General features: G+C 35.4%; 1 protein-coding gene across 1 annotated transcript in view; it reads right to left on the bottom strand.

Moving 5' to 3' along the window:
• LOC117420871 (phospholipid-transporting ATPase IC-like) overlaps positions 1-14,622 on the bottom strand; it is a 49,370-nt gene that overhangs the window by 19,086 nt on the left and 15,662 nt on the right. Inside the window, exons 2-5 of the mRNA XM_034034584.3 lie at positions 3,489-3,681; positions 2,957-3,054; positions 1,362-1,475; positions 402-500 (exon numbers count right to left, since the gene is read on the bottom strand). Of these exons, the coding sequence (XP_033890475.1) occupies positions 402-500; positions 1,362-1,475; positions 2,957-3,054; positions 3,489-3,660 (483 nt within the window). The 5' untranslated portion in view covers positions 3,661-3,681. The remainder of the gene's footprint in view (positions 1-401; positions 501-1,361; positions 1,476-2,956; positions 3,055-3,488; positions 3,682-14,622) is intronic.

A 14,622-nucleotide genomic window follows, 5' to 3' on the forward strand; every position in this document is an offset into this window, starting at 1 on the left:
ACTTACAATTGTTGCAAGATATCACATTATACATTATTTCACATTATACAGATATCACATTATTTATATTTTTTTATACAATTACTCATTTATACAGTTGGGTTTTTACTGGAGCAATCTAGGTAAAGTACCTTGCTCAAGGCTACAGCAGCAGTGGGATTGAACCCCTGACCCTCCGGTCAATAGTCCAGAGCCCTAACCACTACTCCACACTGCTGCTCATATTATACACATTATTATATTTTATTTCTTAGCAGACGCCCTTATCCAGGGCGACTTACAGTGGTTACAAAAGATCACAATACAAGGTATCACATTACAGATAAGAGCAGTTATAAAAAGTACAGTAAAAATCAGTAGGTGGTTGAATGCTAGCATAGCGACATACACCAAACACTTACAATATCATCCACCAGGTCTTTGATGGCAGTGATTCCCAGCACCAGGATCAAAGGCACCAACGTTGTATACCAAGGCAGTGTGGAGATTTGAGGAATTACCTGAAACACAAATAACACAACATTTACATGGAATAGTCTTGCATGGAATATTACATGTCTGAAGACTTTTCATCATTCAAGATTAGGCTAAGCCACAAGAGGAATAGTGTTTTAATACTGTACAAAAAAATGTAATCCACAGTTACTCAATGAAGGCATACAATATTCAACAGAAAGGTTACCTACAGTATGCAGTTTAATAGTACACTATCACCATTGTTAAGAAACTATGCTGTAAATTACATCACCAGTCTAATTGCACATTGGATAGCTTAAATACTCAATAAAGCTCATTACAGGTGTATCTTAAAGAGCAACTTCAAATGGGTACAAAATATTAGGGTTATATTAATTAATGTATTCTCCATGTTCTTTAGATTCACTTTGTAGACTGTTTAAAGCAAACCTGTGGCTTTAAAATGCTTCTCAAAACAGGTCTTCTCTTCAAGACTGTAACCATTAACCTGCCCCCATATAACCACTACATTTATTATTTTTTTATTATTTATTTCTTAGCAGACGCCCTTATCCATGGCGACTTACAATCACAAGCACATTTGTTCTATATGGTATTTCTTTCTGGTGCATTTGTTACAGCAAGGAACAGTGAAATTATTGTTCAGAGAAGTTTCCTTCTAGTTTTATAGCATTCAAATGATGTATTGCTCTATAAAAGGTGAACATGTTTGTCTTTTGCTCTAAAGAATGGCTCACTGCCTCATTGTTCTTGTGTCTAGATGCAGCTTGTGCAAGTTGCTGTTGTAAAGGAAGCGCCATTCTGAATTGTTTTACTTGGGAAAATAAAGATAAGTGGTTGGTTGATTGATTAACAAATTGATTTCCGACACTGAGACTACCTACCTGCAAGATAAGTAGTGCAAGGAAATAGGCGTTGGCTGCTCTTTTAAACTGATCAATCAAGTTCAATGGTAAAAACGTGATGGGATTATATTTGTAGGTTCTGATTGAATTCCCCTGGAAGAAAACAAACAAACATATTAATGTGTAATTCATTTTGTCATTCAGGTTTATGCAAGTATACCTGTGGTAATGTCTGAGGATGCCAGTATTGCAGATAGTTTAAGATGTATTTCCTTACACATTAAAAAACATCGTTGGACTGATTGTAATAAATAATGTAAAAATCATTCAAATATTTTATTTTAAACATATGACTGAAATGTCTCAGTGGCTACCCTGCATAAATAATAATTTTAAAAAGCTGTACAGGGTCATATTTACAAAGAATTTACTGCTGCATTTAACTTATTCCAAATTAAATTTAACAAAACGAAAAAACAAACAAGTGCATATGATACCTTGCTTTATATTACTAGTTGTTGGAGTCTAGGTTTTGGTAGCATCTGTTTTTCATGTGTCTGGTATTTAACAAGGCTTACCAGCACAGAGTCTTAAAACAGTGAAAGAGTATGGACAATACTTACTGACAGAGCCTAGGGTTAACCCTTTGAACAAAAAGAACAACCAGACTTTTAGGTATTGTGTGCTTCGGAATTGAAGTGTTGCAGAACACCCTGCAGTATTTACAACACATCACTTTAACTTTGCTGTATCTCCAGTTGACCATATCACAGTGTGTATATATATATATATATATATATATATATATATATATATATATTCCTGATTGTTTTGAGATATAGATATATTACTCTGGAACACTGTTCTTCTAAACATCACAGGGTATCCAGTGCCTCCTGCAACGTTGTTGTTGCTCCAATTGAAAGGAGTGGCGTATTGTGGGAACAGAAAATCTGCATTGTTAAGGAGGAGGTGTGATGAGGATACATTGATCCGCAAATTTCTCCTGGTGAGCACTGCCAAGTAAATGTTGAAAAAGCATTGCCCAATTGATTTATTGGTCACGATGTGGGATTATAAAATTCAAGAGTCGGCCATATGTTTAAAATATAAGACAGAGACAGCACAGGACACAGGAAAGGTAACGTAATGCATTAGTTGTAAACTTTGCAGTCTGTTCTGTAACACTAACTTACAGATCTGGTTACTTTAAGTGGAATTACACAAAACTTCATACACCTGTTGAGAGGATCTTCTTCCTTTCCAGGTACTTAGTTATATTTGATTACACATACATTATTCTTGAGGATCTGTGTGTTTGACTAATATAAAATCATACTACTTAAAATATCAAATCCGTTCTTTAGTTATAATAATTCCACAGAAGTTTCTTAAACTAATATTGCCTACTGCACTGCAACATGTTTATTTTCATCTACTAAAGTGAATTGGTTCCCCTCTGAATGGTTAAAACACCATTACCACAATTAACAAAATCTACAACTCTGAATCACACACATACAAAAAGTAAAACTATATGGAACTTTGTAAAGACAGACCTGTCTGCTTATGCCTACACTGTGAAGGCATACAGTAAAAACAATTGTCGACGGGACACAATAAAACCAACTTACTGAATATTTACTCTTCTTAAACCATAAGAAGCTCTTTTTCTGAAACTCTGGAAGCTCACAGAATCTCCTGTCATTTGCTTTTACTTTCCAGGTGCCCTCTGAAACAAGAGAGGAAGACTTAGAGAACAAAGACACATATTGCAATGAAGTCAAGGACTAGCATTTCAGATGTCAAAGGAAATCGTCCCACATATAAATACTAAATATAAATAACATATGAAAATAGCTGCTGTAAAGCCACTTCGGCATTAGTTAATGTGTGCATGGGTACATTTAATTAACATTCCCGTGTGAATTTCAATACATTTACAGGACTAGTTTCCACATCCTAGTTGAAACATCCAATGATAACATTGAAAAAGGTGTCTTAGAAAACTGGGCAAATAATTTGTTTGACTCCAACTCTAATTTAGATTTTAGTAATAGCTAAAACAGTTTGGATGCCTTAGTAATAAATAAATAAATAAATAAATAAATAAATAAATAAAATAAAAAGTTCACATTGCTAGCAGCAGCTACTGGCAAAACATACCTTTCTTCACTGGCCCCTGCTTGTCCTCGGTCTCCTGATTAATGCGATTTTGCTCAATGTTTTTTGGCTGTGGCTCATCTAATTCATCATCAGTTTCATCGTCACTGTATGGCATGTCCTCATCATTGGGACCTAAAGAATCAACTGAGCTTACTCTAGAGCGCTGATCCATGTTGACTGGTACTAGGGGTCACTAAGGGGGTAAAAACAGAACAAAGCGTCAAAAAATAAATCAAAATGGCATGGTAGCTTTGACCATCTCTTGCTCGATCAATATGTTAACAGTACATGTTACCTGTTTGATACATTTTACAAATGTCCATATGTGGATCAAGTGTGCCCCATCTTTCTCATATTGTAAAAGGTCACCAGATTTCATAAACAATACTTAAAGCAGCCTGTAGCAGGATAGCATCAGAAATAAGACTCAGGAAAAGCTGCGATTCAAGTGTGTACGTGGACCTTTAATACACAAGCAACAAAACACACAAACAAATAATCAGGCACAAGGGCCAAAACAAAAGGTTAAACAAAACAATTCTGCTGTCAGGCTGGGCATTCACCTTCATTGACCAAGTTATCCAAAGACACAGCACATAAACTCACCTAAACACCACCCCCCAGACAAAGGATTTATCCCTCCTTATATACCATGTGGCTGGACCCTAATTAACCATCAATCATTCAATTAAGGCTCCAGCCACAGTCTTGCATGTATTCTGGCAGGGAGGACTGTAACCCCCTCCCTGCCAACCCTAGCTATTATATATATATATAATTACACACACACACATTTTAATACATCACTCCAATGTGTGCGGTTCTTCTTTAAATAAGACATTAATCCAGTATTTGAACGTAACTTTTGTATTTAATAACAAGAACACATTTTATGAACTCTGTCGTGGCTCTCAACTCCCTATTACTTGTGGCACACACACTAAACACGTCATGCAGCTGCTGAATGCAAACATACCCCCGTGTGCAACAGCACATTCACATCACACTTTTCATGGAGTAAAGTTATGCAGTAAACCTGTAAAATATAGTAACGGCAAACTGTTGTATACTTTTGTGCTTTGTTTGAGACATGTTCTAGAGATCATAATGAGAAAAAAAAAAAAAAAGGTGTACAAAAAAGAAAGTTTTTTGTAACTTTACAACTGTCAGATTTGCAAGACGTTGCTGAACAACATGCTTTAGTAAATATAATTTTACATTACTGTAATGTGCCAATACAAGTTGAACCATTTGGGAACTGCTGTGTATTAATTTATTTTATATTTTGTAGCCTATTTGATATGCGTTACACACACGGTGCATTTAAATCAACGTGGGTTTTATTTCGCAGGGAGATTCAGGTCACTCATCACGGTAATTTTTTCCTTATAGCACTCAGATAGGGTTGTCAACAGGCTCCAGAATCTCAGGACACTTTAAGGCAGGTTGGATTTTTTTAAACTCACCTCTCTAAACTGCAATGTATTTGACATGTAAAGAGAGTGTGAACTGCTGTGATCTCAGAGTGCGGTTTGGAAGATACAGGGTAAGTAACTCCTACAATTAACTAGGTGCTAATCCATTCAGGGCCTTGTAAGTTTACAGCAAAATCTTAAAATCAATTCTATACTGCACAAGGAGCCAATGTAAGGTCAAAACAGGGGTAATATGTTCACTTCTCCTGGTTTTAGTCAGAATTCTAGCGGCAGGATTCTGAACAAGCTGCAAGCGGGATACCACACGTTTTGGGACACCAGAAAAAAGTGCATTACAATAATCAATTGTAGATGAAACAAAAGGCATGCCTCTCTCGGCATCAGATACGGAAATAATTTGTCTACATTTTAAAATATTTCTCAAATGATAAAAATATACTTTAATAACTTCCCTATTATAAGTCAAATGATAGATCAGCATCGTAAGTGTTGTATTATTATTATTATTATTATTATTATTATTATTATTATTATTATTATTATTAATTATTATTATTTATTTATTTATTTATTTCTTAGCAGACGCCCTTATCCAGGGCGACTTACAATCGTAAGCAAATACATTTCAAGTGTTACAATACAAGTAATACAATAAGAGCAAGAAATACAATAACTTTTGTTCAAGCAAAGTACAAGTGTGACAAACCACAATTCAATAATACAGCAGATAATAGTGATAGTTACAGCAGGATATGATTAAATACAAAGTACTACAGGTTAAACACTTGGCAGATTACAGTATTCTGAAGTACAGGATTAAATGCAGTAAAATATGTATACACTAACTGGTTTTAGGGGTGTCCAATAACACCCTTCATGAATTACTGGTGCTCAACCTATTTAAAAAAAAAAATAGACCTGGTGACAGATCACGGACACTGCATCTGATAATAGTTCTGCCATTGCATCAACTGTCAGTCCATGGCAGCATACCAAATGATCTCTCAATTATTAAACAGACACACACAAATACACGGTCAATTACTGACCCTCTGGTATTACATAACCCCCCCCCAAAAGTCCCTGTGGAAAAGTTCCTTAACAATATAATTTATTTTAATCACAGACTTGTGTAGATGTGTGATTGAAGAAAAAAAAAAAAAAAAAAAAATTTAAAAACTTAAATTTATATTTTTTATAGTCAACCTTTAGGAGTTTCTAGTGGCACACGTGCTCCTGAATTAAAATTTACATTCTCACAAGTGCATTTTTTGTCGCATATGCGACCAAATTAGTCGCACTGTAGAGCTCTGTTATGTTTTTTTGTTTCTGACTTGAAAAGTCACTGCAGTTACTATTATTGAGGTGTACTTGCCGCTCGCTGTGTTATTGTTTTCTGTAAAACATTGATATCCTGTCAGTTAAGAAAAGGCTTAATGCAAAAGCTTGTTTTAATGTTTTCTTTATTACGCCAGCCAGAGACCTGTGCTTACAACTGCATTGTCATATTTTCTTTAAATTCTCAAATTAATAAATCAAAACCTGGGTAGTAAAGAGACCCGGGTAGCGCGGGTAATTTAAACCCGGGTTTTAGGGTACCTGTGCCGACCTCCAAATATATTTAACATTATATATATATATATATATATATATATATATATATATATATTACACACACATGGTTCTTTATTTTTCTGTCAGTCACCAAAAGAAAAATAACCAATTTTGCAATTTGAGCATTTACAAACGATCAAATTGCGAAATGGAAAACAAACAACCGAAGAACAAAACACAAAAAGAGAGACAGCTTCTTCAGCCTTTGAGTAAAGAAATATACTCAAATTGCGAAATGTGCTTTGAACAAATGCACAGTTCCCGAACAGATTTCAAAGATGCTGCTCAATCTGCGGATAGCAATTAATTGCAGGGTGTTAAAAATGGGCATCTAGTGAAATACAAACTTTAATACAATATTTTTTTTATTGAATGAATATAAAAAATTAAAAAAAAATAAAAAAATTAAAAAAATCAGTAAATTATATTTATAAAAGATAGATCATTGATTCATGTATTTATTATTTATGCAGTTGAGACCATGGCCTCATTTGCAAGGCAATTGTGCTAAGCAATTTAGGAGGGTAGTGATCTCAAACATTAGACTTCAGGCGAGTTTGAAAAAATGTTTCTAATGTTCTCACCTTGTTAAATTAGAAAATACAGTTTTAGAGGAAAAAAGGAACACAATTAAAAATGTATTATTTTGCTGACAATACATCATTAAAATCGAAGCATCTCCTAATTAATTTTTTTAAAAAGCCTGCTCTACTGGGCGGGGAGGTGGACCTGCCGCAGTTTATAGCAAGGAACATCATATAACGGATGATATTACTGAAGCATATTCATCCTTCAAAGTTCTTACATTCACTAAATAGCCGACATCCTGTTCATATTATAACACAGTCTACCGTCCACCCAAGTAACACCCAAAATTTTTGTGCGAATTTGGGGAGTTTCTGCCTACACTGACAGTTAAGTATGATAAGATTATTTTACTGGGTGATTTTAATTTCTATGTTGATATTATTTCTGACTCTAATTTGTTAGAATTCCTTAGACCTAGATTCATTTGATTTTGTATCGCATGTTAATGGCCCTACACATAAATCATGGCCATACCCTAGATCTGGTATTTTCTCACGGCTTAGTCGTAAAAAAATACTCTCCATCTCAGACCATCTTGCCATTCTGTTTGAGGTTGATATACCCATATATCTGCTGACGTCACTCACCATGCAATTAAAACCCAGGCTATCAATTCTAACTGCTATCAAATTCTCTGAAAAGTTGTGCATAACTTTAGATTAAATTGCACATTCATTTTATTGCTTGGAAGGACCATCAGGCCATTTACAGAAAGGCTCTGTCGTTGGTCAGATTAGCTTACTATTCAAATGTAATTCAAACTAATGTAAATAATTCTAAGTTTTTTTTTAACATTGTAGACAAAGGTTAATAAATCCGCCCAAAAATAACCCTACTATTAAGTCTGATTCTTCTCTTAGCTGGACTGACTAACAATAAAACAGTGGTACAGTTTTTTATATACGCTGCTGTGCAAAAGTCTTAGACATGTTGCATTTTTCTGCTCTGATGCATTTGAGCATCAACAATTTACTCAAAGCCTCCACTAGTGTTGAAGATAATATCCTTAAGGAACAGAAAGACGACAAGCATTGAATTGACAACAGAACTAGCAGAAGGCACAGGTGTCATTGTCCATCCATCAGCAGTCCAAAGCACCTTTGACCATTGTTCCATAGTCCATATTTTAGCCTTTTAGTCTTGTTCCCCTTTCTTAACAGAGGTATTCTTACTGCAACACATCCTTTAAGTCCTTATTTCAAGAGTGACCTTCGTATTGTTGATTTGATGGACAATGGCACCTGTGCCTTCTGCTAGTTCTGTTGTCAATTCAACGCTTGTCTTCTTTCTATTCCTATATGATGTTTCTCTGTACTTGTTGATTATGCTTCAGATACCACACCTTGAAAATCGAGTGATGCAAGCTATTTCACTCAATATTTTTCCTTCTTTATGCAAATCAAGGTTGTTATAAAATAGCAGAAAACACTAGTGGAGGCTTTGAGTAAATTGTCGATGCTCATAGCATCAACAGAGTAGAAAAATGCAACATGTATAAGACTTTTGCCCAGCAGTGTGTGTGTGTGTGTAATATATATTATATATATATATATATATATATATATATATATATATATATAGATATATATATATATATATATATATATATATATATATACACATATATACACACACACACACACACATATATACACACACACACACACACACACACACACACACACACTGTATATATAAAATGCGGTATTGGTCGGTGTTTTATGTTGTAATTACTTATACTAATAAGCAGGCAGCTACCAAAACCGTACATGAATAAAAGACTGCAGCCAGTACACGAAGAAATCTCAGTCCAATTTAAAAAATAAATAAATAAATAAATAAATAAATAATTTGGAAAAAAAAGGGGGGGGGGGGGGGGGGAGAAAACGACAGTGCACTCAAACAGCGAAACTCACATTGCAATAAAAAGACTGAGCTACATGAATATAGGGACAATAAATCACCACCTGCTTACTGTATGATACAAGCATGTATCCACCTACATTTAGAAAGAGGCCCAGCCACAAGCCTCAGGCTCTGTTGAATGAGACAGAGTATGCCTTGAACAAGCAGCGAAGTACTGGTAAATCACAACAAAGCATTACAGTTTGCTTCACCAAATGCACTCCACAATGAGTGAATAACGAACCTAAATGTAATACATTTTAAGGTACAATTAATAAGACAGCGAACTAACCCACTGCTACAATATTTATTTTGACACACTGGGCTTTTCTAAAACCTAAAAACATTTCCGTCCTAGTCCTGATTCTCTGGATTTTCAAACGACTAGTCAAATTGGACTTACATCCCAGACCTTTAACGGAAATTCAGAACAAACTTTCATGTCAACCACCGATAAGTTTCTACATATTACGGCCATTCTGGACAGCATTTTATACCTTACTCACCAGACAGGTCAATCCAATGTTTTTTTGTTTTTTTTACTGCTGGCAAATCCTTCTTGCTAATGAAAACATACCATCCTATGTTCTATGGTAGCACACATTTTTTAAATGTCACCACTTGCTCGCATCCCCAAGGACCTCTTTATGAAGCACTCGTAAAAGAACACAAATTAAGGCAAAGTAGGTAAACAAGTAAAAGTGTAACACAAAGCAAATACAAATTTAAAATGCAAATCTAGTGCATATGTTCCAAGTGCTAATGCCACTGAGACTATGAGCATGTTTGTCACACCTACAGCAGTGCAGAGTAAACACAAAATGTATTGAAAGCATGCATAGGTCAAAGTTACTCTTCATTAATACATGGAAACCACATAGTACACAATCTTTGGGGGGAAAAATCACTTTTGGAAATTAAAGTTGTGGCTGTATCTAGCTTTGCAGAACTTTAAAACTGTAGACAGGTTTAAAGTTGGGTCTCCGAGAAAAAACAAACTTTAATGAGATGCAATTTCTCGGCCAATAAGAATACAAATAAAAACAGGCCTTGTTTCCCCCGGCCCGAAATCACCTGTATGCACATAACACATTATGTCACGTTTGAGTCATTGAACCATGCTGACATTTATATACATAAAAACAAGCCTCAACAAGGAAAGAATTCACAATTTTGCAACATTGGACTTTGTATCCCATAAGATGATGCTGCACCTCCTATTTACCAGAGGACCATTTTCTCATTTTCACAAAAAGGTTTCCCTGTGAAATAATGCCACAAGAGCAAACATCTATACAGACAGATCTAGATAAATGATTGAGAGTCACAATGCAAACACACCTATATGGACAAGAGGGTCAAATACATGTTTGCTTATGTTTTGCATGTTTGCTTATGTCAGGACTGCCCAGTCCCTGACCACATTCCGGCGCCTCCTTAAGACTCACCTCTTCAAACAGCACCTGTAGAACTCCTCTGTTGTATCCTGGGACACTATCACCCTTCATTTAAATATGCTTTATTTTGCTCTTATCTGCCCCCTATTTTACTGCATTTAATCCTGTACCTCAGAATATTGTAATCTGCCAAGTGTTTAATCTGTAGTATTTTGTACTTAATCATATCCTGATGTAACTACCACTATTTAATCATATCCTGATGTAACTTTCACTTATCTGCTGTATTATTGAATTGTGGTTTGTCACACTTGAATTATTGTATTTCTTGTTCTTATTGTATGACTTATATTGTAACACTTGAATGTATTTGTATTTGCTTGCGATTGTAAGTCGCCCTGGATAAGGGCGTCTGCTAAGAAATAAATAATAATAATAATAATAATGTTTTCCATTTGTATTGTTGTGGGCATCTCAAAAGACGTAGACAGGGTGTTGTAGGTTCACTATATGGGTTACTGAGCTACAACAGTACAGTATACAGTTGCAATGACCTGTAGAAGGTGTCCTCCATTTTCATCTCATCGAAGGAGTGTAGAACAGATCCTGCCTAGGCGAAACAGGGACTGTACATGGTGTGTGATTGTTGAGGTCAAAGTATCTAATGGAGTATCAAAACCATCACATAACATTGTTGTTTGTCAATGCTATTGTAAGTGACTCTGCATATAATGCACAGTTCACAGCCTACCTCTGTAAATTGCTTTGTGATGGTGATATTATTATTTGCAGTGAGAACATGTTTTTGATGCTGGCCACGGTGCTGGGTGGGACCCAGATGACCAGCAAGATAAATATGGATAAGCAATCCAACAACCAGTTGTAAGTATTTCTACAGATGGATGGAAGATGGGTTTATCCGTGACTTCTGCTTTCCTCAAGTCAATTTGGCCCATTTTACAATAGTCAATATTTAGTATGAAAAAGTATTTCAGCATGACCTAAATTCACTAGTCTGATGGCAGCTATTGGAGTAAGTTTGAAAAGCAACACAAAGTACCAGGAAGAAGCAAGTCTTTGAAATATTAGCTTATTTCAAAATGAAGTATAAAATACAAGCAATAAATTTAAAGATGCAACAAGAGAAAAAAAGTGGACTTGTGATTATGTAGATAATGCAAAAATGCAAAGTTGGATTATAAATTTCTACTTCTGTACTTCTACTTTGACCCAATTTCAGAAGATGCTTTCCTGTGCTAGTTGCCTAGACATACATATGTAACCCAGGTTAGATCAGCCAGTGTCATTATAGAAGTAATAGACAGCACTATCTACTGCACAGGCATTAGGTATCAAGTTTATTTTTGTATTGCTGGCAATACACATATGTGCACTAGATGCCACTGGCTCTATGGAAAACTTAGAAAATGTAATCTGAAGCTGCTCTTTAAATAACTGTTACGTGGGCACATATTCTTGAACAGCAGCATCATGATACACAATCACTCTGAATTGATATCAAGCAATTAAAAAGATAAAAAATGGTTCAGGTTTCAGTTTCTCAGGCACAATTCAAGCTGACTTATTAATGAGGTTTCTAGGCCATTAGAAAGTGCACAATGGTTCAGTATCAAATTAAATACCATTCATACAAAAGCCATACTTAATTTTTTTTTTTTAATTATTATTTTTTTTTTTTTTGCAAATAAACAAAAACAAGTATGTTCCCATGAAAGATTCTGCCAAGTTGCCACATGCATTTCCTTGGGACAATGCAGATATAGCAAGCGCTACATATTAATTATCATCAGTTATTTGACATGTAAAATGCTAGGGGTATACAATTACACTGATCATTCTCATCTGCATAACAATCCCATCCTTCTCTACAGTAAATACTTTGAGGATCACTCCAACGGGGGAAATTGAAATAATGCACCCCCCACCCCACCAATTAAGATAAAATTCCATCTTTAACTTAAGCTTCACCCTTCAGTTGTGAAAATAAAATCAGTGTTATTAAATACCCTCTAAGGTGTATCAAATAAACAGAGAGGACACACACACACACAGTATATTTCTGGCTGGAGCAGATATTCAGCCCTTGGGTGTGACACATTATGTTTATGTGGCAACATGAACACGGGCTTGCAGTATACAACGGCTTTTCTGAATAACACCAAAAGGAAAAGACACTCCACTCAGAGAACTGGTTTTGTGTGGATGTCTGCCAAAATCTGATGGAAAGACCAAGTCTGTAGTGTATTTAATAAGAAGAGACAAAGAACACGCAGCCGGAATCTGAGAAACAGGATTCACCAAAAGGTCAAACTTTTGTGTCAATTTTTAATATTTGTGTTAGATTCCTTTGAAAAAAAAGGTTCTGCCACAAGATGTCTTTACCCATTACTTCTATGCACAATGCTGTAAATAGTAAAACACAAACAGGTATAGTTACAGGTTGCATGTATGCTCTGCTTTTAAAAAGCAATGTCCAAGCAGCAGTCCCCCAATGCAGTTAAGGTACTTGATCGTGGAGTACAGGGCACAGGGTAATGACAGCTCTACTGACAGCCTGGCTGAGGACAATACATGAAGTTAATAGAAATCATGTTGCTTAAGCTAAAGGAATGGTCCCCCTAACCTGGCTCAGAAGAAATTCCATGTCACTTTTCCAAATCTTCTGTGACAGTAGTCTTTAGAAATCAATTTGTGTTTAATTCACTTTCTTACAAGCATCTCTTTGCCTCTTAAGCAGCACCTAACTATCAGGTAATTTGCATCAAAAAGCCTGAAGCATGTGACAGAATTGAAAATCATGTGGTTAAATATAGAGATGCAATATTTGTATATTCTGTGAACCCCAAACCACCAACTAACTCCTGATAGCACCTTTAAAATCGTAGACAAGAAAGTTTCACTGAGAAACAAAAAAAACTAAAATTAAAAACACACACACACAAAAAACACTTTACTTCACACTATGGTTCCTTTCTTAGCTTATGAATTCAACCCATTATCCTGTGGGTATACATACACACAAAGTTTGATAGTGACATGAAGATTTTTAATAAACATGCATCAGTAATAAGCAACTCCTGGTTATGTGTTTTCTGAAACGTGTGTATTTCCTGTAATAAGAACCCAATAATGTTTCACTGCTTGTGATGACAGCAGTTTGAACACACAAAGAAATCATCAGCACACAGTCTATAAGCTGAGCTTGAATTAATTCTTAAATTAGCTTATGACTGTTCATCTGAAGGTAGCACTTACATTTTTACCCCATCTGGAAAACCACTTACTAAACTAGAGAGGTTTGTGGGTGTATCAGATTGTGGTAATATCAGTAGTGTGGTGTAGTGGTTAAGGCTCTGGACTCTTAACCGGAAGGTCGTGGGTTCAATCCCTGGTGGGGGACACTGCTGCTGTACCCTTGAGCAAGGTACTTTACCTAGATTGCTCCAGTAAAAACCCAACTGTATAAATGGGTAATTGTATGTAAAAAATAATGTAATAGTATGTATAAAGAATGTGATATCTTGTAACAATTGTAAGTCACCCTGGATAAGGGTGTCTGCTAAGAAATAAATAATAATAATATATGGAAGGGGTCTGTCTGTACAACCACCCATCTGCATGTTACACTTATATTTTACATGTACCTTGAGAACATAAGTTATTCCATATACTGTAAATCAGTCATTTTAGTATACTACCACAATAAAAAACACCCAATTTACTGGCCTAATGACTTCATAGGTTTCAGATACTACTCCAATAATTACACTATTAGCCATTTATTTTTCTTGCCATACTTTTCCATACTTTATGTTGATATAGAAAAAATATAGGCCAAAATCACCTAATTGGCACCAATATATCCATTTCAACGAGAAAATGTCATTAAACCTTTTTGCTTATAAAGCACACTAATCATGCCTATTGGATTAACAAGATCATACTTTCAAAAAAGAGACCTGACCAATCCAAAAACAACCTACACAATAAAGCAAGAACTCTGGTGAAGCACTCGCCTCGGGTATCTGAAGAATACACCCTTGGATGCCGTCTCACAGGCACACATGCATCATTCTGCTGCCTTCCTACAAAGTCTCACATCATTTAGGATTTGTGTCAACAACTTCCTTTTCCTGCTGCACAATCACATGATATGAACAATACCAAATGACC

The sequence above is a fragment of the Acipenser ruthenus genome, chromosome 1 (assembly GCF_902713425.1).
Source record: "Acipenser ruthenus chromosome 1, fAciRut3.2 maternal haplotype, whole genome shotgun sequence".
NCBI classification, from domain to species: Eukaryota; Metazoa; Chordata; class Actinopteri; order Acipenseriformes; family Acipenseridae; genus Acipenser; species Acipenser ruthenus.